Genomic DNA, 22,459 nt, shown 5'->3' with positions numbered 1-22,459 from the left:
TTAAGCACTTTTCTCACACTTGCCCTTCTGCATGTAAAGAGAGTTTAACTAGGTACATAAAAAGGGAAAAAAGCTTTCTGCCTTTTTTTTTCCTTTCTAAGAGAAGAGTCCTTTCCTGTTCAGGATATACTTAAGTATTAAATGGCACTGTTAACAAAGTAATTTCATTATCTCCTATTTCTACTTTCAGAAGATCAGATGTGATGCTTTGGAGTAACAAACACTTACATTCGTCACAATAACTGTTTCCACAGCAGGCAATATCAACTGCATCAGTCATTATATCTTTACAAATGAGACATAACAACTCATCTGGAATAGGATTATCATCACCTGAGAAGGAGGAGGAGGAGGACGGCTCCTCTGGTAAAAAGGGAGGCTTTTCCTTCTTTTCTCTAGCATAAGCATCCCTGGAGGGGGGGATGGGGAAGGAAAAGGAAAAAAGTTAAAGATGGGTAAAGGAAAACTTTTCCAAGCTTTGGATTTTATCAAAGGAAGATAATAGATGGAATTCTTCTCACTCCACATTAGCCTTCAAAAACATAGGCATTTAGTTTAAACTGCTTTCCTATAGCCACAAAACCAGAAGGGAGAGAGGGGAACAATTTTCCTTCCACAGAACTCTCCCATTCTTTGGATCAACTAAGAAATTAGCTCAGACTAGAAAAGTCATTTTTTGACAGCTAGAAATCAGACGTAATGAATCCTACCTCTCCTTTGCCAGACGGTAAATGTAAATTGCAGGTTCGGTATAAAGTTAGTCTTCAAGTAATTACATTTTATGAATGAAAGTCTATGTTACGGCTTCTACAGAAGGAGACCCATGACAGAAGAACAGTGGTGCTACCAAGGGCATTTTAAAACAGCCATTCTTGTCAGCACACAGTAGTATTTTCTTAGGTTACAGCAACAGGAAAACGTCACTCTGTTTCACACATGGGATTTGATAAATGTCAGGGAGAGGAAATCTCACTCCAACAGCTATTTGTGACATTTTTCAAGAAATCTTTGAAACAGAAAACAGAAGCAAAAGGAGCTTTCAAAGAGAACGTCTCCACTGAAAACACAACTGAAATGTTTTATAGAAATACAGATTCTTAGCATACCACAGGTTTAACCAACTTCCAGGGGCATGAACAGCGGGACCACCCTATTTTAATATTAGAAAGTATCACAGATTTTAAGGTTAAGATATGACAATGACAGTGCTTCTTCCCCTGTAATTACGGATGCTGGCCAGCTTGGTTGCATTGCCACTCAGACATTGACACCTGGCTTCTCTCATTCACTTTTTGGTCAGACCAACTAACTCCATACTCACGCATTAATAATTGGTATTGCATATCTTCCAGTCTTTGTCAGCATTGCACCCTTTGTATTGGGATCTTTCACCTCCATCACGAAACTACTTGGAATTCCTGTGCTCATTTTAATTCTGGGAACAGACTCAAAATTTCTGTCCTGTTAAGAAAAGAATTGCAGACATATCTCATCTTAAGATGTTAAATGAATTTCAATTATTATTTTAAGCAGGAAAAGCCTCTAACCCTCTCCTTTTACCTAGCCCAAGGGTTGCTCAACTAAAATACTTATTTTCCTAAATGAATATAGCCAGGATGCTCCAAAGGCTCGAGCAGTGTTTTGAACTCATTCAACATTCTTTGGCTTAACTTAAGGTTCCTTAAGGATGAAATACCCCTCAGCTCACCATCCCCTCAGAGAAGAGACACAAGCCCCCTCCTCCTCCAAAGCACAGTTCAGAGGGAGAGCTTAATGCAGGGCTCTGAATTGGCCACTGGGGAAACTGATATTCACCATCTACAGATGAAGGTTGAATTCATACCTCATGCATATACATTCAGTGACTAACATTAAATGGCATGAATTAAGTGATTAAATGGCATGAATATTCAACCAGAGACTTGTGTAATTAAAACATACAAATATTCAATAGACAGGGTCAAGAGAAACATCTTCTTTTTATACAAAGTACTAAAAACTGTGAACTGTCATTAAAAAGAGTTAAAACCAGAAATATTTCCAATAATACTGAAATAGATAAAAATATGCATGAAAGTGCACAGAGAAAGATCTATGGACATATTTAATGCCCATGACCTAGAACAACGAAAATGTCACATTTGTAATTCCAGATTTCCCTTAAATTTTGAAGGGCTTTGAACTGTTGCCATATAACCTCTGTGTTTCACCCCAAGAGAAACCATTCTTAACATGAGTATTCATGTATTTGTTATGTAACTGCCAAGGTAAATAAACTAAAAATGAAGTAACACCAGAAGTCCCCCATGATCTTACCTCATTTGTTGGGCAGTTCTTTCCATAGTGGCCAGGTTTTCCACAATGAAAGCAAGTATATGATGGTGGAAGTGGACCCACGTAACTAAAAGTTTTTTGAGAAAAAAGAAAAAGGTATGCATGTGTCTCTCTTGTTCAAACAACCATCTCTACAATTTTTCCATAATCTTCAAAGAACAGATTTGACCTTATCAACACTTACTTGACTGGATCATACTGACGGCAAGACTGTATCATCATAGCTTTTATTTTATCTTCTTCAGAAGCGTTGGCTTCAGCCAGATTGGAAGTCTGTTTAACAGGTAATTAATTATTTGACACACACATTAGAAACACATTTAAGTCTACACAGCCAAAGACAACACCGCCCACCCAGTCCTGTAAAGGGCAGCCCCACGCTAGCTGAGGTTGCATGAAAACAGCTGCTTATATGAAATAGAGTTGTCCTGAAGATGTTCTGGGGAGTCCTTACGCCATTACATGGTGTTTATATGCCTGTTAACCTACTTGAAAAGAGCATTCTTGGGCACTCAAAACCTTAGGCTCTGTTTGTACCTTACACAAAGACCTGTGTAACCGATCCAGTTTTCCTCCAAGCGCACTGAAGCTGTGTGTAGAAAAAATTATACTATCCAGTATTTTTAAGCTGATTTTTAAGCTCCTGACTATTTGAAGGAGGAGATCTCCACTGTACACTTAACTGAGAGAGATGTATGCAAGTATGATTTACATTTTGCAGCATTAAAAGGACACACAACTTTAGAGTCGGAGAAGTTGTTTTAGCTTGCTGAAATTCAGCTTCAGACACAGAAGCATGAAAAGCAATCAAGCTTTTATAATGCCTCAGCAAGGCAAAAGATTCTTTTCAGTACAATTTTGACCATCATGTGCTGTAGGAAGCCCAAACTGCATGTCCCCTGCCTACTAACTTCTTCATACTAAGTGATTTAACTACAGTCAGCACTACCTGCATTTTTTTTCCAGCTGACTCTGGCCTTTTAGCATACAAATTGTAACAGAAACCTTACGCAGAACTAGATCTTCAAATTATGGAAGCCATCTGCTTTTTTTTTAAGTAGTATTTGTTCAAATGCCTTTATTGTTACACACTAGTCCAGATACAAGCAGGGCCTAAGGGAGTGACTGTGAATGATTTGGACCTTCAAGCAGCTATCATTCAGATCAACCACTCATGGTTTTGGTTTTATATGCATTCATTCACAAAAGCAACCAAGTAGTTTCAACATCCTATGAAATCATTGCTATTAACATTTACAGAAAACTTTACAGATACTTGACTAATTTGTCTGAATCCAAACAGTTTACAAAACACATCTGGAACCCACAAAGGAATAGACCAAAATTCAACTATGGCATTCAACACACAGTAATAATCAAACAGAAAGCTCTCAACACATTGCCTCCACGCTAAGCCAGCCTGAACATAAGAGGTTAGAGTAAGTAACAGCTTTGAGCTGCCTTATGTTATGTCCCTGTATTTTTCTGAAGTACTCGAATTTTCTCAAAAGCTTAAGTGTGTACACCACTTGGGCAGTTTTTCACATTTTAGAGTAAAACTTCACATGAGTTTACAAAACCAAGGACGCATTTAGGGACAGCACTAATGGAGACCAATTTCTTTTGGTGGCTACCTTCCAAACTTTGTGAGGGTTTTTTTGGCCAAACGTACACAATTTAATTTCTACAGTGAGAGAGGGAAGAAATTACCAGTGGGACGAGATTTGTCTTTCTTAGAAATTAACTCCAGCCTTTATTTTCAGAAGAAAGAACTAGCTCCTCTGCGTTAGGCCCTGCCTTCTCTAATCTTCACAGATTTAAGGATCAGTAACTTAATTGGCTAGCACTAGTCCTTTTCACAAAGTGCAATCACTAGTGCTTTCCCAGACAAAGTTACACATTACTGAGCAAAAAAGCAAGCAGTTCCATAGCAAACCATGGCATTACAGCAGTTTCAGAAGGTCACATCTGCTAATATGCCACACATACACATTGGTATATTCCTGCAAACAGGTACATTTGCATGATTTACACAGTCTGAATTCAAGTAAATTAGATTGTGCTGTCCACTGTATATATACTACAATTTATGAAACTGTGTAATATTTGAAGAATAGATCTATAACTATAGTGACTAGAAACTCAAAAATAGCCATGCAATTGTCCATGTTACAGAAAGGCTCCGATTTTGGCTCTTGCGAACACTCCTGAAATGTCCATAACTTGCAGCCAATTAAATTCTTCTGTAAAAATTGTGTTACTTTCCAATGCAAAATTAACAAACCTTATGAAAAATGGTAAGCAGCTTCTGAAGTGCTGCTTCTTTGTGTCTTGAAGATGAGTAATACTGCAACATAATGTTGAGGCTCGTAAGGTACTCCCCCCTTCTATCTTCCCAAACTGGGAACTACTCTTTACAGGATAGTATCAAAATAGACACACATTTTAAAGTTAAAATAAATCCTCTGAATTATTTAAAACCAAATTAAAGTTTTGTTCACATTACAACAGTTATCCAGATATAGATCACAGTAAAAGGTTTAAAAATATGAAGCAAACATTTTTCTTTTAAGTGTTTGACAAGAATATATACATACCTTAATAAGCTGGGCCAGAGAAATAGATGCAGAGGAGTCATCAGTCTGTTCACAAAAAATTAAACACATATTCAAGTTCTACAGCCAAAACATAGCAATAGTTAACCTCTACTGTAGTCTGAAAGTCTGCACTATACCCTCTGAATGTCACTGAAAGAGGCGTTTCCAACCTAGGTGTAATTGTATTTGTTCAAAACAAAGTCCAAACCTATGACAAATTAAGAGTGCCCATGTGGTTAATGAGAAGAAACTAAAATAACCAAATCTGCTTGATATCAACTTATTGCTCCAGAATATCTGAGACAGACCCTTGTCAAAAGTTCACAACTGCTTAAAACTCAAAGGTGTAACGAAGCTGTCAATTTTCATTTAAAAAGGTTTTTTAAAAATATTTATTTGAGGAGGAAGCACCACTACAGGAAACTTACTTTCAGTGTAGTTTGTAAATTAATCAGTTAATGTTTCATCATTTATAAATGCACATGGTTATGCTTTTACGAACATTATTTTTTTTTGAAGCATCTGTGTTAGCTTATGGTAAGTTGTCAGAGAACACGTGAAGCTAAAAGAATGTTAACCTTATTTATGAACGTGTGATTTGTGGTTATACACATGCTAGTAAGCAAAAGGGAAAAGAACTCTTTTCAAGTAATAAAACCCCACCTGATTTAAATCAAATACTATCAACATGGTTCATGTAAATGCGTTACATTCACTACTAGGGTCACTGGGCCAGTTAAACTAACTCAACCTCACAACGAAAGGCATTCATGTCCAAAAAGGAACTCTAACCAAGCAGTGATAGAATTGCAGATCTCACATTAGTGGTTTTAGACCTACATTCAAAAAGTTTTCAGTTTAAAGCTGATTGTATACTATTCCACAAGAATCAGAGGCTGTATTCTTCACAGAACACACAGACAGAGTTCATAAATTTCTAGATTAAGTTATCCTAACAGCTTATCAGTGATCAGATCCAATGATCCAGGGTTAGTGTAATGCCTCACATCATTCTTGTGAGGAAAAAGCAGTTATAGTTGAAATAAAGAGGGAAAATAAAAACCACTACATAGTAATTTTTATACTATAAAGACTCCTTCAAAATGTGTAGTTACACACAGTATTTGACCCAAGTGGCAAATCAGGATCTAGACCACTAGCAGTCAAGTATTTCCTTGTGTTACTTGTTTACATTTTAACAGCTGAATGACGGTGTTTTCAAACGCAAATAAAAATGCTGCCCCTTTCCCAAATGTAAATTCCAAGCGGTGGTATACTAAAGAAAAGCTTTAACTTTTGAGAAACCAAAGCAGCAGTCAACCCCCAAGTCACCCAGATTAAAAAATGTACTGCAGGCAGAAGTTAAGAAAAAGAACAGGTATTACCCACAAATGCACCAGGCTCTAACCTTGTGCCAAAGTTTGCACACTGTATTAGAGACAGTGATCTACTCAGAGGGGCCCAAACAATATCACTTCAGTTATACAGTTTTAGGAACAAATACCCAAGTACTTCAGCGCACAGAAAGGAATCATTTAGCTGCACAGAACTGTCCTCAAAACATGTGGGACATGCTGGTTTTGGTATTTGTTTGAACACCCAAGTCAGAAGTAATAAACAGTACCGAGTTAAACAACAATGGTTTCTCAGTGGGTTTTGATAACATTTTCTAATACCATACGTGGTGGTTTGACCTTGGCTAAATGCCAGGTACCCACCAAGTCGCTCTATCACTTCCCCCCCTTTCCCCTTTGTTTCTCAACAGGGCAAAGAAGGGAAAGAAAATAAGATAGGAAAACAAAACAACCCTTGTGGGTAAAACAACAGCAGTTTTAATATAAGCAAAGCGAAGCAAAGGTCCGCGCGCGGAAGCAAAAAAAAGAAAACAGATTTATTCTCTACTTCCCATGAACAGGCGATGTCGGGCCTTCTCAGGACGCAGGGCTCCAATACGCGTAGTGGTTGCCTCGGAGGACCAAGGGTGACCCCACCCCCTTCCTCCTCTCTCCCAGCTTTATACTGAGCAGACGTCATATGGTATGGAATATCCCTTCGGTCAGTTCGGGTCAGCTGTCCTGGTTGTGTCCCCTCCCAAGATCTTGCCCACCCCGTCCCACTGTGGGGGGGGGAATGTCAGAAAGAGCCTTGGTGCTGTGTAAGCACCACTCAGCAGTAGCCACAACACCAGTGTGCTATCAACACCCTGCCAGCTCCCAACATAAAACACAGCACCATGAGGGCTGCTACAGGGGAAAACCAATTCTGGCTCACCCAGACCCAGTACAGTCTCCACCCCTTATTCCATACCATTTACGTCATGCCCAGGTCCCACATAACACTCATTTATCCATTCCGTAAGCTTTCTTCACTCCTCCAGATGTTCAGTGACTTGGCTGCCATCTGTCAAGATGGATGTTCAGGACAGAGCAGTATGTTTGACTGTTGGACTCCAGCACCGGCTAGGTTTGGGTCATCATCGCATGTATCTGGTTCACTCTTCGTCGTTCCTACTTCCTCCATCACTTCCTGCAACATACAACTCAACCCACAGATTATTTCCCCCCCAAGGTTAAATCTCCTTGAGGCACACACTGAGTAGCCCCATCCTCCCGCATTACCCACCAAGTACATCCAGGTCCCTGAGCAAAAACAATCCCACGAGTGGGCTTGCCTTTTCCCAAGGGAGGAGCAATCCATACTGCCTTCCCCAGCCATTGCCCTGTGTGTACTACAGGGACCTTATCTCCTCCCACAGTATGAAGGGGTTTGGTTTGGGCAGGACCAGGACAGTTAACAGATCCTCTGGTGTTAATTAGCCAAGTGGCTTCTGCTAAATTTATATCCCAGTGTTTCCATCCCCCATTGTCCAATGCTCTCAACATAGTCTTCAACAGTCCATTGTATCTTTCAATCTTTCCAGACGCTTGTGGGTAATAAGGGATGTGATACACCCACTCAATGCCGTGTTTCTTTGCCCAGGAGTTTATGAGATTATTTCGAAAATGGGTTCCATTGTCTGATTCGATTCTTTCAGGAGTACCATGTCGCCATAAAATTTGCCTTTCAAGACCTAAGATGGTATTTCGGGCAGTGGCATGATTTACAGGGTACGTCTCAAGCCAACCAGTAGTTGCTTCCACCATGGTGAGTATGTAGCGCTTGCCTTGGCGTGTTCGTGGCAATGGTCCAATATAGTCAATTTGCCAGGCCTCACCATATTGAAAACTCGGCCATCGCCCTCTGTTCCAGGGAGACTTTACTCGTGTGGCTCGCTTGATTGCAGCACATGTTTCACATTCATGAGTGACCTGTGAGATGGTCTCCATGGTCAGGTCCACCCCTCGATCACGAGCCCATCTGTACGTTGCATCTCTCCCGAGATGCCCGGATGTTTCATGGGCCCATCAAGCTACAAATAGCTCACCCTTGCGCTCCCAGTCCAGGTCCAGCTGAGCTACTTCAATTTTAGCAGCCTTGTCTACTTGCTCATTGTTTTGATGTTCTTCGGTGGCACGGCTTTTGGGCATGTGGGCATCTACATGACGTACCTTTAGAGCCACGTTTTCCACTCGGGCAGCGATGTCCTGCCGCAGTGCAGCAGCCCAGATGGGTTTACCTCTGTGCTGCCAATTGGTCTTCTTCCACTCCTGTAGCCACCCCCACAGGGCGTTAGCCACCATCCAGGAGTCAGTGTAGAGATACAGTACTGGCCACTTTTCTCGTTCAGCAATCTTTAGGGCTAGTTGGATCGCTTTTACTTCTGCAAACTGACTTGACTCGCCCTCTCCTTCAGTGGCCTCAATGACTTGTCTTGTGGGGCTCCACACAGCAGCTTTCCACTTTCGATGGTTTCCTACCACACGACAGGATCCATCAGTAAACAGAGCATACCGCCTTTCATCTTCTGGTAATTCGTTATGTGGTGGTGCTTCTTGGGCACGAGCCACCTCCTCAGGCAGTGCTCCAAAATCTCTACCTTCTGGCCAGTCCATGATCTCTTCCAGAATTCCTGGACGGTTGGGTTTTCCCAGTCGAGCTCGTTGCGTGATTAACGCTACCCATTTACTCCAGGTAGCACTGGTTGCATGGTGTGTAGAAGGGATGTTTCCTTTGAACATCCAATGTAGTACAGGCAATCGCGGTGCCAAGAGGAGCTGTGCTTCTGTACCAACAACTTCGGAAGCGGCTCGAATCCCCTCATATGCTGCCAGTTTCTCCTTTTCAGTTGGAGTGTAGTGGGCTTCTGATCCTCGATATCCCCGGCTCCAAAATCCTAATGGTCAACCCCGAGTTTCACCTGGTATCTTCTGTCAGAGGCTCCATGTGAGGCCATGCTCCCCAGTTGATGTGTAAAGTACATTTTGCACATCTGGTCCTGTCCGAACAGGCCCAAGAGCTACCGCCCGAGCTATCTCCTGTTTGATGTGCTCAAAGGCTTGTTGTTGCTCAAGACCCCACTCAAAATTGTTCTTCTTTCGGGTTACTTGATACAGAGGGCTCACCAGCTGACTGTAACCTGGAATGTGCATCCTCCAAAATCCCACAAGTCCTAAGAAAGCTTGTGTTTCCTTCTTGTTGGTCGGTGGAGACATAGCTGCTATCTTGTTGACAACCTCCATAGGCACATGGCGGCGTCCATCTTGCCATTTTATTCCCAAGAACTGAATCTCCTGTGATGGTCCCTTGACCTTGCTTTTCTATATGGCAAACCCAGCTCTCAGAAGAATCTCAATTACTTTTTGTCCTTTCTTGAACACTTCTTCTGCCTTGTTGCCCCACACAATGATGTCATCGATGTACTGTAGATGTTCAGGGGCATCACCCTTTTCCAGTGCAGTTTGAATTAGTCCATGACAAATAGTGGGGCTGTGCTTCCACCCCTGGGGTAGTCGATTCCAGGTATATTGGACACCCCTCCACGTGAAAGCAAACTGTGGCCTGCACTCTTCTGCCAAAGGAATTGAAAAGAATGCATTGGCGATGTCGATTGTGGCGTACCACTTGGCTGCCTTTGACTCCAGTTCATATTGGAGCTCTAACATATCTGGTACAGCAGCACTCAGTGGTGGCGTCACTTCGTTCAGGCCACGATAGTCTGCTGTCAACCTCCACCTTCCGTCAGACTTTCGCACTGGCCATATTGGGCTATTAAAAGGCGAATGTGTCTTACTGATGACACCTTGGGTCTCCAGTTGACGGATCAGTTCTTGGATGGGAGCCAGAGAGTCTCGGTTCGTGCGATACTGCCGTCGGTGCATGGTCCTCATAGCAATTGGCACCTGTTGTTCTTTAACTCGCAACAGTCCTACAACAAAAGGATCTCCTGAGAGGCCAGGCAGATTAGACAACTGTTTGACCTTCTCTGTGTTCACACTGGCCACACCAAAAGCCCATCGGTATCCTTTTGGGTCTTTGAAATACCCCCTCTTGAGGTAGTCAATGCCCAAGATACAAGGGGCTTCTGGGCCAGTTACAATGGGATGTTTTTCCCACTTATCCCCAGTCAAGCTAACCTCGGCCTCCAGTACTGACAGTTCTTGACATCCGCCTGTCACTCCTGAGATCCAGATAGGTTCTGCTCCTCTATAACTTGATGGCATTAATGTACACTGTGCCCCGGTATCGATTAAAGCCTGGTACTTCTGTGGATTTGATGTGCCAGGCCATCGAATCCACACTGTCCAATACACCCGATCATCCCTTTCCTCCTCCTGGCTGGAGGCAGGGGCCCTCTATTCCTGTTCTTGGTCAGAGTATTCACTGTCTGACCCTTGCTGTGCCAGGCCGGAAACTCCTTCATCAGGGCCAAGGGAGGTGATCTCAGTCTTCCTGTATCTGGGAGATCGCTGATTACTTTCTTGCGGTTTCACACCAGCTACATTAACAACCTTCTTGGATGTCTTCTTCTTGGCAGGGGTCTTTCCTCGCAATTCATGTACACGAGCTTCCAATTTGAAGGTGGGTTGACCATCCCACTTCCTCATGTCCTCCCCCTGGTCACGCAGGAAGAACCAAAGTTCGCCACGTGTCATGCGCCTAGGTTTCCCTTTCCCTCTGACTGGGGTGGAAGAGAACCGATTTCTTGGGGTGCTCCTGACATCTAAGGCACTCGCCCGTAGAGATGAGGAGGTTCCAAGACTCTCTTCAAAGTTCTGAAGCCAGGAAGAGACTGCCTCCACAGTTGGTGTACATCTTAGTCCTTCTCCCGTATCCATTTCTGGATAGTACATCGCAGCCAAGCCCGCAGAATACGAGGATGGCGCACCTTTAATCACCTTCCTCCACATGGCCCGTGTGCACAGGACATCCTCTGGATTTTTAGGGGCTTCATCATTATCTGGATCACTATAGATGACTTCCAGCACTGCTAGTTCTCTCAGGTACTGGACACCTTCATCCGCAGTAGCCCACTTCCCTGGGGAGTTGTCTGTAAGATCTTCCTTGAAAGGATATCTTGCTTTAACACTTGAAAGGAGCCGTCTCCACAGACTGCAAATTCCTGTTTCTTTTCCAATTCCCCTTTCAATTCCTCGATCTCTAGCAAGGGAACCCAGCTGTTGGGCTTCCTTACCTTCCAGCTGCTGAGCATCAGCCCCATTATCCCAGCATCGAAGCAGCCAGGCAGCAATCCGCTCACCCGGCTGGCGGCTATAGTCTTTCCGCAGATCTCGCAGTTCTGATGATGTCAGGGACCGGGTAGTTTCTGCCTCCTGTTTGAGTTCTGTTATTCCCTCTTCTGACCCCTTTGCTGAAGGACCCGCTTCTTCCTCCTCTTTTTCGTCCCTTATTAATCGAGGGTATGGACCTGTTGTTCTCCTTGTCCACTGTTTCTTTTTTACTACTGGGGCAATCTCTGCTGTTATTGTTTTTGTTTGAGTTCCCGTTTCCACCACAGTCCTTTGAGAGCACTGAACTGCAGCTCGATAAGCATAGGCCAGGCCCCAGTACAGCGCTAGGAGTTGCTGATTTTCATCGGGATAGACAAGGCACCCTTCTATCAGGTGTTGTGTCAGTTTTGCGGGGTTGCTTGCCTGTTCAGGGGTAAGATCCCAGGCTACAGGAGGTGATAACCGTCCTAGGAATCTGCCCAAATCCTTCCACTCCCCCTGCCACCCAGGGACAGGCCGCCTCAGGGCACATTTTGGTATTCTCTCACCCAAAATTTGCTTTCTCTTACACCAAAAACCTAACGAGCTCCACACAGCCCACAATAGGTGAATAGCATTAATGAACAGTATCAAAGAGCTAACATAAGGATTAATAAGTACTTCGGGAGCTTGCAGAATAAAACCACTCATGATGTTCCCAATTTCTTCCAGCATGTTTCCGAGCTTAGCAAAATAAAGATAAGCAGAGCAATAAACAAACCCGTGACCAGCACAAGAGCTTGTCGCTTACTAACTGCTATAGCTATAGCACAATTAATATAAAACTGCTGTTGTCCCGCCCCACGTTGGGCGCCAAAATAGACTGTGGTGGTTTGACCTTGGCTAAATGCCAGGTACCCACCAAGTCGCTCTATCACTTCCCCCCCTTTCCCCTTTGTTTCTCAATAGGGCAAAGAAGGGAAAGAAAATAAGATAGGAAAACAAAACAACCCTTGTGGGTAAAACAACAGCAGTTTTAATATAAGCAAAGCGAAGCAAAGGTCCGTGCGTGGAAGCAAAAAAAAAGAAGACAGATTTATTCTCTACTTCCCATGAACAGGCGATGTCGGGCCTTCTCAGGAAGCAGGGCTCCAATACATGTAGTGGTTGCCTCGGAGGACCAAGGGTGACCCCACCCCTTCCTCCTCTCTCCCAGCTTTATACTGAGCAGACGTCATATGGTATGGAATATCCCTTCGGTCAGTTCGGGTCAGCTGTCCTGGTTGTGTCCCCTCCCAAGATCTTGCCCACCCCGTCCCACTGTGGGGGGGGAAATGTCAGAAAGAGCCTTGGTGCTGTGTAAGCACTACTCAGCAGTAGCCACAACACCAGTGTGCTATCAACACCCTGCCAGCTCCCAACATAAAACACAGCACCATGAGGGCTGCTACAGGGGAAAACCAATTCTGGCTCAGCCAGACCCGATACACCATAAGGCAAAGAAAGTATTTAAAAACAAAAGCCAAGTGACACAAAGTGAAAATGGCAAAAAATACATTCCAAACAATTTTAATTGCAAGAAACAAAAAGCACACAACCACATATACAAACATACATATTACTACCTATAGACAGGCAGATGTAGAACATGGAACCAAGTTCAGCTGTGCAAACCCTGAACCTACCTGATCTGACATGAGGTCATTCAGGAAATATTCCAGCATATTCAATATGAAATACAATGCATCACTAGGCACAAATACCAACATTCACATCAGAACTGTGCAAATGGTGGCGTTATTCAGTCTTTACTATGTTGAATCAAATACATTGTCTTTACAATGTATACTATATTTTACTGGAAAATATATTAATATTTGGAAAATTAATACAAGGCTACATTGTTTAGAAACAAGTGCAGTGTGCAGAAAAAAGTGTGAGATTGTGTTTTTACATACTGCTTTTGATGTTTCACTGGCTCAGTTCGACTTCTAGAAGAATAAAGAAGAAGAATAAAGGTGATCAGAACTTAAAATAAAGCACTTTTACCGAGCATAAAGCAGTGAAACCAGATTATAAAATTTGAACATTAAAATACTATGTTCTGATAGTCTAGTGAATGTGGAAATTTATTCATCTGCATAAACTGTTCTCTCTTGGTACATTCAGTGCAACTAAAAAAAAACCCCAAAATTACATTTGTACTTTGTCACCAATTGCTCTGAGACTTACAGCTATAGAACACAACAGTGCAAGAGGGACTCCTCACATATTTTGTCTCTACTACATAAGTATCAAAAAGATTAAATCTGCACTACAGTTTTGTGTTCTTAAATAATCAACCATCGAAATAGGAAGGCAACTTCAGCCAATCTGTGTATCTGTATACCAAATACCAGGTACCAGTACTTTAGTTTCCAAGAAAGAACAGTGATAGTCTAGACAGTCCAAAGTGCAAGTTTACTTAAGTGAAGAAAACAGTCATCTGACAAAGAAATAACAAAACAGCCAGCAGCATAGTCCTTGGGACAGTGTTTCTTTGTGGAAGCCCAAGCACTGTGCTCAGATATCTACCATACTTAGCCATGAAAGTGCCAAAACACTAAATGTGTTACATAGGCTATATTGACTACAAATAGTAGTTGGAATGTCACCTGAAGGCAGTTTCTAAGATTTTTTGTGATTTAGGAGCCCTGTGACAAAAAAAAAAAAAAAAAAAAAAAAAAAGAAAAAGGTCTTAATTGCCAGAATTTGCTTTAAGATAATCTTGAAAATAAATATTTTAGGAAATATTTATTACATTTGAAAACTTGCTGAGGTTCCCCATGCTCATTGATCTGTATCTGCATGTATCATCATGTCATGAATCAGACATGCAACCACTGATATAGTTAACAAACAATTCACACATCATTCAAAGTGTCCCATGAGCAGAGGCAATTCAAAGGCTGCTGTGGAATTTACGTACAAGTAGAAAGGCTCATGCTTCCTGCCACTGCTAGAACACCACCAGCCTCACGAACACAGCCGCTCCTGAGGATGAGGAAGTCCAAGGAAATCCTTTAGATTACCACACAGTAGTTTCTTCATCCATTTACCTTGAAGAACATACTACAAGGCTAGTAACCTCCACCATTACAGCACACATTCATCAGTCCCAAACATTCACCACTCTACCAGTTGTTTCTGCAACGTTTCCAGCTGCAGGAATGCAAAGCCAATCGGCCTCGTTAATTTTCAATGCTGGAACAGCAGTGCCATTCTTTCCTTATCCCCACGTATAGGTATTCATTTGATCTTTGATGCTAGCAGCACCTATACCCTCCTTTTAGGGCAGCATTACCACACGAGCAGAGGCTGCCATCCAACCAGAAACAGAGGATGCAGTGACAAGACAGCACTAAGCAGACATATTTAAATTAACCCCCAAAACAACGTCTATAAGCACAACACTGGGGCATCCAGAATTACTAGGCAGTGCCTGAAAGCACTGCAGCAACTACTGTAGTAATATGCCCAAAGTTTACATGCGGAGCCACATAAATTCAGGGTTTTTTGCTTGCAAATGCTTCATGGGTACCAGAATGCTGCTGCACTCTTTGTTCAAGATACTCTGTAGCTGATCAGTCTACTTCATTTATTGAGAACCAACATTAGAAAGACATGGAAAAACCACAAGCTAATAATATCTACTAACTGTGGTGGAGAGGCATCTCTTTAAGAAAACATGACCATTCACACAATGCTAATGTAGCTGATACAGAACTGAACTGTATGAATACATAAATGACAGCAATAGTCCTGTAGTCAGGATTGCATTTGAATAGCTGTAATTTTAATCAATAGGCTCGATTCTCTGTCATCCATAAATCTTAGGAATACAGAACTAAAACCTGGAGCACAGGTATCAGCTTAGGGTAAAATCAGACTTAGAAAGATAACTAGCAACATTTGGTAACATGCTAAACTGCTTACTGAGTTTCGAGTTTGTAAAGAATTACCTATTCCTTCATCATACTCACACAAAGACAATGCACTTTAGGATATTGTTCTTCTCCTGCCTGAAACAGACATCGTCTTTAGGAAACTAACAGGTCTCACTTATGAATGACACTTCTTGTCTGCATGGTTCGCCGGCTGGCAACCCTTCGTCTTGCCTCTATAGCTAGTATGCAACATACCCAGATCTGAGGAGTAACAACACCTGCCATATCCTGCCCCTCCTTCCCCAAACACAACAAATAGTCAACACTGCGAATCAGACTCTTCTGAGGTGGGAACAAATTATATGTTTATACTACGATGACTATCTGTCTTTACTACAAAAGTAATAAAAGCAAACACATATAATAAGGAATCTCTCCACGTAGAGGAAACAGGATCTACAACTTGACTCTCAGAAAAATCAACCCAAGAACAAACCCAACAGAATAATCTTAAAAGTCACCATTGTCGGAGTTTGAACCCCATGTCCCAGCAGGGCTGAAAATGTAACTCTACTGTGGGACAGACACATCAAAATCTACCCCATGACAATCAAAAGGAACAGCAGCTTTAACAAGAAAGATACGATTCCAATGCCTCTGTAAACTAATCTCCATAAAAAAAGTTAACACACTGCAACCCCTCACAAAGACTACAATGCTTTATGGGTACTTACATAACACGTGTTTTGCTGGCAGCTTTAATTCCTCCAACAGGGATTCTTCTAACAATTACCGAGGAGTTCTTAGGAATCAGGGCATTATCATCTGTGTATTCTGAAAATGACATCAATACAGAAGAAAACATTAGTCAATTTGTAAGAATGTGTATTAATATGTAATTACATAGCACTTCAGAGAACCCCTTTACAGGCATAAAAGCAAAATTTTATATGTAACATCGTGCTTTTATTGTCTCAACACACTAAGAGTACCTTTCAAGAAATCTTCAGGTTTGAATATCAAACACAAGTAGCAAAGTCTTTTTCATTTTTTTAAGAGTTTGAATGCAAAATGGTCTCAAAGGTCACTAAAGGAGAGCCTGCTAATGCATGAGGTTCTTTCCTGACCTAGCTTAAGTTGCTTTTGCTTCTGTTAGGCTGCACACCCGAGAGATCTTTGGAGAGAAACAAACCACAGCAAAGTCTCACCTGCATAAACCAGATTCTGAAGTCTGACCAGCTTGCCCTGCAACAAAACTGCGCTTGGCTAAAGCATGAAAACTCTGCGCCGTTGCTTTCAGAGCTGTTCACTAAAAACGATTCACCTATGCTGAAAGTGCTGCAGACTGACAGAACACAGAAGAGAGCCGCCAGCTCTCTGTTTCTTGGAGCTTCATCCATCGACAGCCACACTTGTCAAGCTCAGTGCTTTACATTTAAATGGAAATGAAACTGGCAGTGCTAGAACTTGGATTGCAGAAATTTCGGGGGGGGGGGGGGGGGGGGGGGTGTTGAGCTTGCTTTCACTAGTAGGGCAGAACTGGCCCAAACTAAAGTGGTATTTCCCCTAGTAAGCTAATCATCTAGTTTGAATTAACCAAAGGGACATGAATTTTTTCAATTCATTTTTTGCAGATTAGAGAGATTCAAACTAAATTACTCATGAAGACAGCCTTGAAAAGCCTTTTGAAAACAGTGTGTGCCTGAAGCTCTCCATGCTTTGCCTCGGCTTACACCATGTTAGTCTTTTGAAGAGGAGCAAAGCCTTCTGACCTTTTACATGAGGCCCAAACAGAAAACCCAACTACCTGAGACCCTTTGCCAGAGTAAGCTAAAATGCAAAGCTCTCTCCAGGTGAATGGTTTTTATATTGTACCTACACAACCTGGATATGACTAAATATTTTAAAGCACTATCAGCAGCCATTCCCTGTAATCCACTACAGTTTTAAGCATTAAAAGCCTTTACCTTTGCAGACCAAATCAGAATGATGGTCTGAAAACCAAAGATGCTAGATATCAAGTCAAGTTCTGTCAGGGTGGCTTTGCTCAGTGATCTCACACAAAATAGGTGCATTTCACAATTTATGCTTCATTTATCAGTATATCATTCCTGTGGGCAGGAACCTCTCTTAGACCAAAACGTACTTACCAGAAGACATTTCAATAATGGCATGAAAATTTTACTTCTATTTCCAAATGACAGAATGCTTCTTCAGAAAACTGAGAAATCATTTAGCTGAAACTAATTCCTGCTCTTCCCCCTTAGGGAACTGAACAGCAGGCTTCCTCTGGACTTCAGAGTAGTTTCAAACTGCAGGGGAAAGGGCTACTAATGACAAAACCAGAAGCTTTTACAGAAGTCATATCCTGAAACCAACCCCTAGCACTCTTCTGAAAAGGAAAATCTAACCCTTATACAGCCACCCATCAAGAGAGGCCTGCACTGGGACTTTCTGATGGCACAAGAGCTCAAGTAGTAGTGACGCCCAGACAAAAAACTGGGAGATGATGCCAGCGGCAGCTCTGGAAGCCCAAAGCAGCTGTTTCCACCTGCTGAACGGAGTCATACAGAGTGTTCTCTCTGGTCCAGATCACAAACCACTGGACTGAGATTTCAGACATACAGGATAAGCAACGGTGGCTCCACAAAAGACAGGAGTTTGCCTCGCCTGTGCCCAGCTGAGGGTTGTGGTAGTTCCACAGAAGATTACAAGTGGCAGCACCTCTCCTAGAAAGAGACTGTAGGTATGCAGACAGGAACCAGTGCTTTATTCACAAATTGACCAGTTGACCTCCAGCCTGCAGAGGTCAATTGGAACACGCACAACAGGTGTACAATGCAAAAAGAGGAATAAATCCTCTTTTAGTATTTCATGGCAATTCATTGACCATTAGAAGGGAAACATTGACATCTGCCTTCTGAATAGACTATCCTTGCATGTAGAGAGAGACAGAGATATCCTTCTTTTCAATCTGCTTGTTAAGCACACAGTGAAGAGAGCTCCAGCCATTTAATAACAGGCTGATAGAAAAATTAATTCACCTTAGAAGTCAATCAGTATACTTCTAAATGGATGAACTGAAGAGTGACAATAGCTTGGTGAAGTAAAGGCTTTATTTGTATAGGACACATCACTGCACATACTTGTATTTGGTACTTGAAGTAGCCTACTAGCTTGGTCACTGAGTCAGAGAATTTGTGGAAGAGTGTTTACATACAGCAGAGTTCATTGCTGAGTTTAGTTCTGTGAAGGGACCTCATAGCAGTTGGCTTTAGTATTATTTTTCCTTCACCTCAATTAATTGAATTTGGTTTGGTTATTAAATGTTATTAAAGGTGAAGTCAAACAATGTAGACTAAAAAGTTAACTTTTTTGTTTTAAATAGGAAAGGACTAAAGCTGAAGCACTATTCCTGAAGTCCCCAGAAATTTTTGTTTGCTTGATTTGAATTTAGCAGATGCCAGCTTAGTCTATCAGCTCTCAGACTAAACTGGAATCTCCCAGCAGGAGCCTGTTCCCCAGACTTGGGAACTACCAGGACCTGCAAAGCAGTGTCACTCTGCCTCGCCACAACTCCACATCTGCAAAGTGAGCAGTGACATCACGCTCAACAAGTCTACTTTTCACAGTTGTCCAAGCAGAGCTCCAACAGAAATGTTCAACAAAGATGGAGATAACAACATTGCTGATTCCTATTCCCTTACAGCACGAAACTTGTTTTACCACCAGTGATGGCCAGAAAGTGGCTACTGGGCTTTTATCAATCTGACAATCTGTCGATCTGCGATTAAAAATAAGGATTCGGTTAACAAAAAAAAAGGAATATTTGGATGGTATATTAAAGTCAAGAGCAGAAGAGAGATAACAGTCTAAAACTTGCTATCTATTCTACATGACAACAGTACGCTTGAAAGAGTCAAGGGAAAGAAGTATTTCAAGGAATGGATGGAGGCAGATGAGTTAAACAATGGCTACTCTGACTGCTGCCTCGTACTGACAGAAATCTTAACAATTGCATTAGTGTCCACAACCTTATTCCTGCAAAAAAGTACAGACAGCTCAGGTTATGCTCTGGTTTGTACTGCTTCACATTTAATGAACAATTTAAAAATCCCATTTTTAAGTTCATCTATAATTCTGAAAATCTATATCTATCTATTATCATCTATAATTCTGAAAATTTAATAATTTGTGTCCTATGTACACTATAAACAAGTTACAGAAAGATGTTCCTACTTTATTTTATGGTCTGCTTTAATCCACTGTTTTGAGGCTGACAACACGGCAAAAGCATCTCTCTGAGCACTACCTAGAGAAGTATTTTCACCCAGATAAAGTACAGAAGTTCATCAAAGCAGAAGTCATCAGGAGGCAAGCCTGTATGTGAAACAACAATGAAAAGCCTTTATTAGGTTAACCAGCTGTTACGCTACTGGTGGGAGGATTTGCAGAGTAAGAGGTGAAAATGACTATCAATGTGCCAGACTGCCTCTACCAGGAAACAGGGGAACTCCCAAGAACACATTTCTCCCTAGCACTTAAAAATGTACTTTCTCATTATGTCATTTTTTTTTAACTCTGCTCTAATCAACACCACTTGCACACTTTGCAACAAATAAATCATCTATGGAGCTGGCACTGAAAGCACTGCCTCGAAACATCCTGATTAACAGACGGCTATTATTCCTTCCACTAGAATGATCAATGATCCAAAAGAGCACCTCTATGGCTTTGAAAGGATGAGTCGATGAAATCTAACATACTTTCAATCGTTAATCTGATAATCGTTAATCTGTATAAACAGACCGTCCGATGCCTGAATGTCTTACTGGCCCTGCTTGCCACTTCAGCGTGTGACTGGGAAAGCAAAAGCAATGCTGGAGACAACGTGGTAATGAACCAAACTGAGCCTGGCCTGAGCACCCGGCCAGGGGACGCGACCCGATCTGACAGCGTAGCCCGGAGAGGTCCCAGCCCGCTGGTGACAGAGTCAAAGCAGCCGACTCCCAGACAGGCAGGGCATGAGCTCCACTGTGACATCACGTTTTGTGAACTCAGCCAGGGAAACAGGGAACTCCATCCCCTCTCTGACAGCTCCACGCAATAATGCTGCACGGCAGCCCAAGAATTCCTTGCATTCCGGGGTGTAACCAAAGTAACTCCCCCACAGTAGCACTGCAACACAAAACGGCACAGGGAAGGGCAAGGTTTAAAAGCTGCTTAAATGTTTTCTCTAAAAGGCTACATTTGCAGAGTGTTGAAGACATTCCAGTAGACAGACAGACATCAGCTGTGAGGCCAAATGATGTCACTCAGAGTTAGCATGAGTCTGTTTTGAAGACATCACACCGTGGCATTACTAAAACTGCCAAGTGCATGCTGCAACACTGAACTCGGGCAAGTTCTGAGTTCAAGAGACAGTCTTAAAAAGCACTATTCTTCCTTAAAACTAGTCATCTAAGACCAGCTCAGAGTCCCATTTTTGATTTTAGATTTTTCTGTATTTAGCCTGATAAGCAGAATTGCTCATTCTCCAAGTGTTCTGAGTCAGAATGTTACAGGGCAGGAAAGAGTACTCAAGAAACCAGAGTTTTGGAGTTTGCAGTTCTCCTACAATATTGTGAGAACATCTGTTGTAAGAGACAGGTCAAGAAATTCAGATCAAATTAAAAGGAGGCAAGTTTAAATGCATCATTCTTGGGTACAGGCTTTTTGAAGGGAATTCTGCCTTTAGAGGACACGCCTTTATAGTAAGCATGGAAGAGGACACACACACATCCCCTCTCCCTTTTTAAAATAGGTCCCAACCATCCATTTTGCCTTCCCAGCACCTTAAAAAGAGTCCATCCTATAATTTTTTTCTACTGATATTTAAAATCCTGTTTACTTTTAGCTTATATTAGCATTGTTTCTATTACTAGGTTTCCATTATGAAAAGTAGCAGTTACTGAGCTGTAAAAAGTCAGAGTACTCGGACAAATCTCCACTTTGTTCTTTCCAAGATCATTGCAACACGTAGTCAGGGCTCCTGCACAAAGTTATAAAAACCCAATACTTTATGTCCACATGTAAGAATTCCAAACATCCCATTTAGGCAGAATATCCTGGTCTACTTTTTTCCTTTACTTTCTGAAGGGGAGTTTAAGCGTGTACATTTGAATAATAAAAACTGAAATTCATGGTTATGCATATAAACCAAAAATTTGACATGCACATATATTACACCAAAATATATTCTCTAGCTTTGCTCTGAAAACCACTGAAGAATTCTTGCATTTTCACATGGAAAACACCCTTACAAAAGCTTCAATAAGCACCTGTGACACTAATATACCAAGTCTAAAATTTTAGACTTATTTTACAAAAGTCAAAGTGCAACACAACCTACCTAGAGGAGGACTTGTCACTGTTAAACAAACTCTTTAAAGTATGAAGGATATTCCCTCTTTAACTTCACCTTTGGGCAACAGCACATCTAACAGAACCTACTGAAGCAGATGCTTTTTCCTCACTGGATTCTGATTGCGTATGAAAACAAAGCTACACATTTTGTAAAATTGGTATTATGTCAATTAGAGTAACACTTTATGGGGTAAGAAATTTATGAGCATAAATTTTTCTTCTAAAACTTTGCTTTCTGTTCCTCACCTTGGCCTATTTCAAAACATTTTTTCTTCTGGTGACACTAATCAGGCTCCATCACAGTTCATTACCATCCAGCGTTCTGGTTTTAAGGCTCTGTTTTACACAGACCCAGCTATTACAGGAGTGTCGTCAGCCAGCTGGCCACTCAGCCTGCTAGCATTTGTGAAGCTGAAAGTACATTAGCGACTGAAGACAAAATTCAGAGACCCTTCTGCAGCAAAGCCCTTAAAGCTAATTAAATTGTTTTCAAAAGCTCTTGACAAATTTATTCAATACTACTAGAAAAATACAAGACTTCTGAAATGCATCTTTACCTACACGTCATACAATCCAACAGCATCCCTAAGACCCCTAACATTGTGCTGTT

The 22,459-nt window shown here is 41.8% G+C and overlaps 1 protein-coding gene across 1 annotated transcript in view; it reads right to left on the bottom strand.

Annotated features, from left to right (window-relative positions):
• LOC141917015 (E3 ubiquitin-protein ligase RBBP6-like) overlaps positions 1–22,459 on the bottom strand; it is a 39,081-nt gene that overhangs the window by 15,162 nt on the left and 1,460 nt on the right. Inside the window, 8 exon segments of the mRNA XM_074810040.1 lie at positions 229–410; positions 1,322–1,461; positions 2,317–2,401; positions 2,519–2,607; positions 4,932–4,976; positions 13,473–13,509; positions 14,173–14,211; positions 16,179–16,278. Of these exon segments, the coding sequence (XP_074666141.1) occupies positions 229–410; positions 1,322–1,461; positions 2,317–2,401; positions 2,519–2,607; positions 4,932–4,976; positions 13,473–13,509; positions 14,173–14,211; positions 16,179–16,278 (717 nt within the window).

The sequence above is a fragment of the Strix aluco genome, chromosome 33 (genome assembly GCF_031877795.1).
Source record: "Strix aluco isolate bStrAlu1 chromosome 33, bStrAlu1.hap1, whole genome shotgun sequence".
NCBI lineage: Eukaryota > Metazoa > Chordata > Aves > Strigiformes > Strigidae > Strix > Strix aluco.
This window is presented reverse-complemented; position numbering and strand designations above follow the sequence as displayed.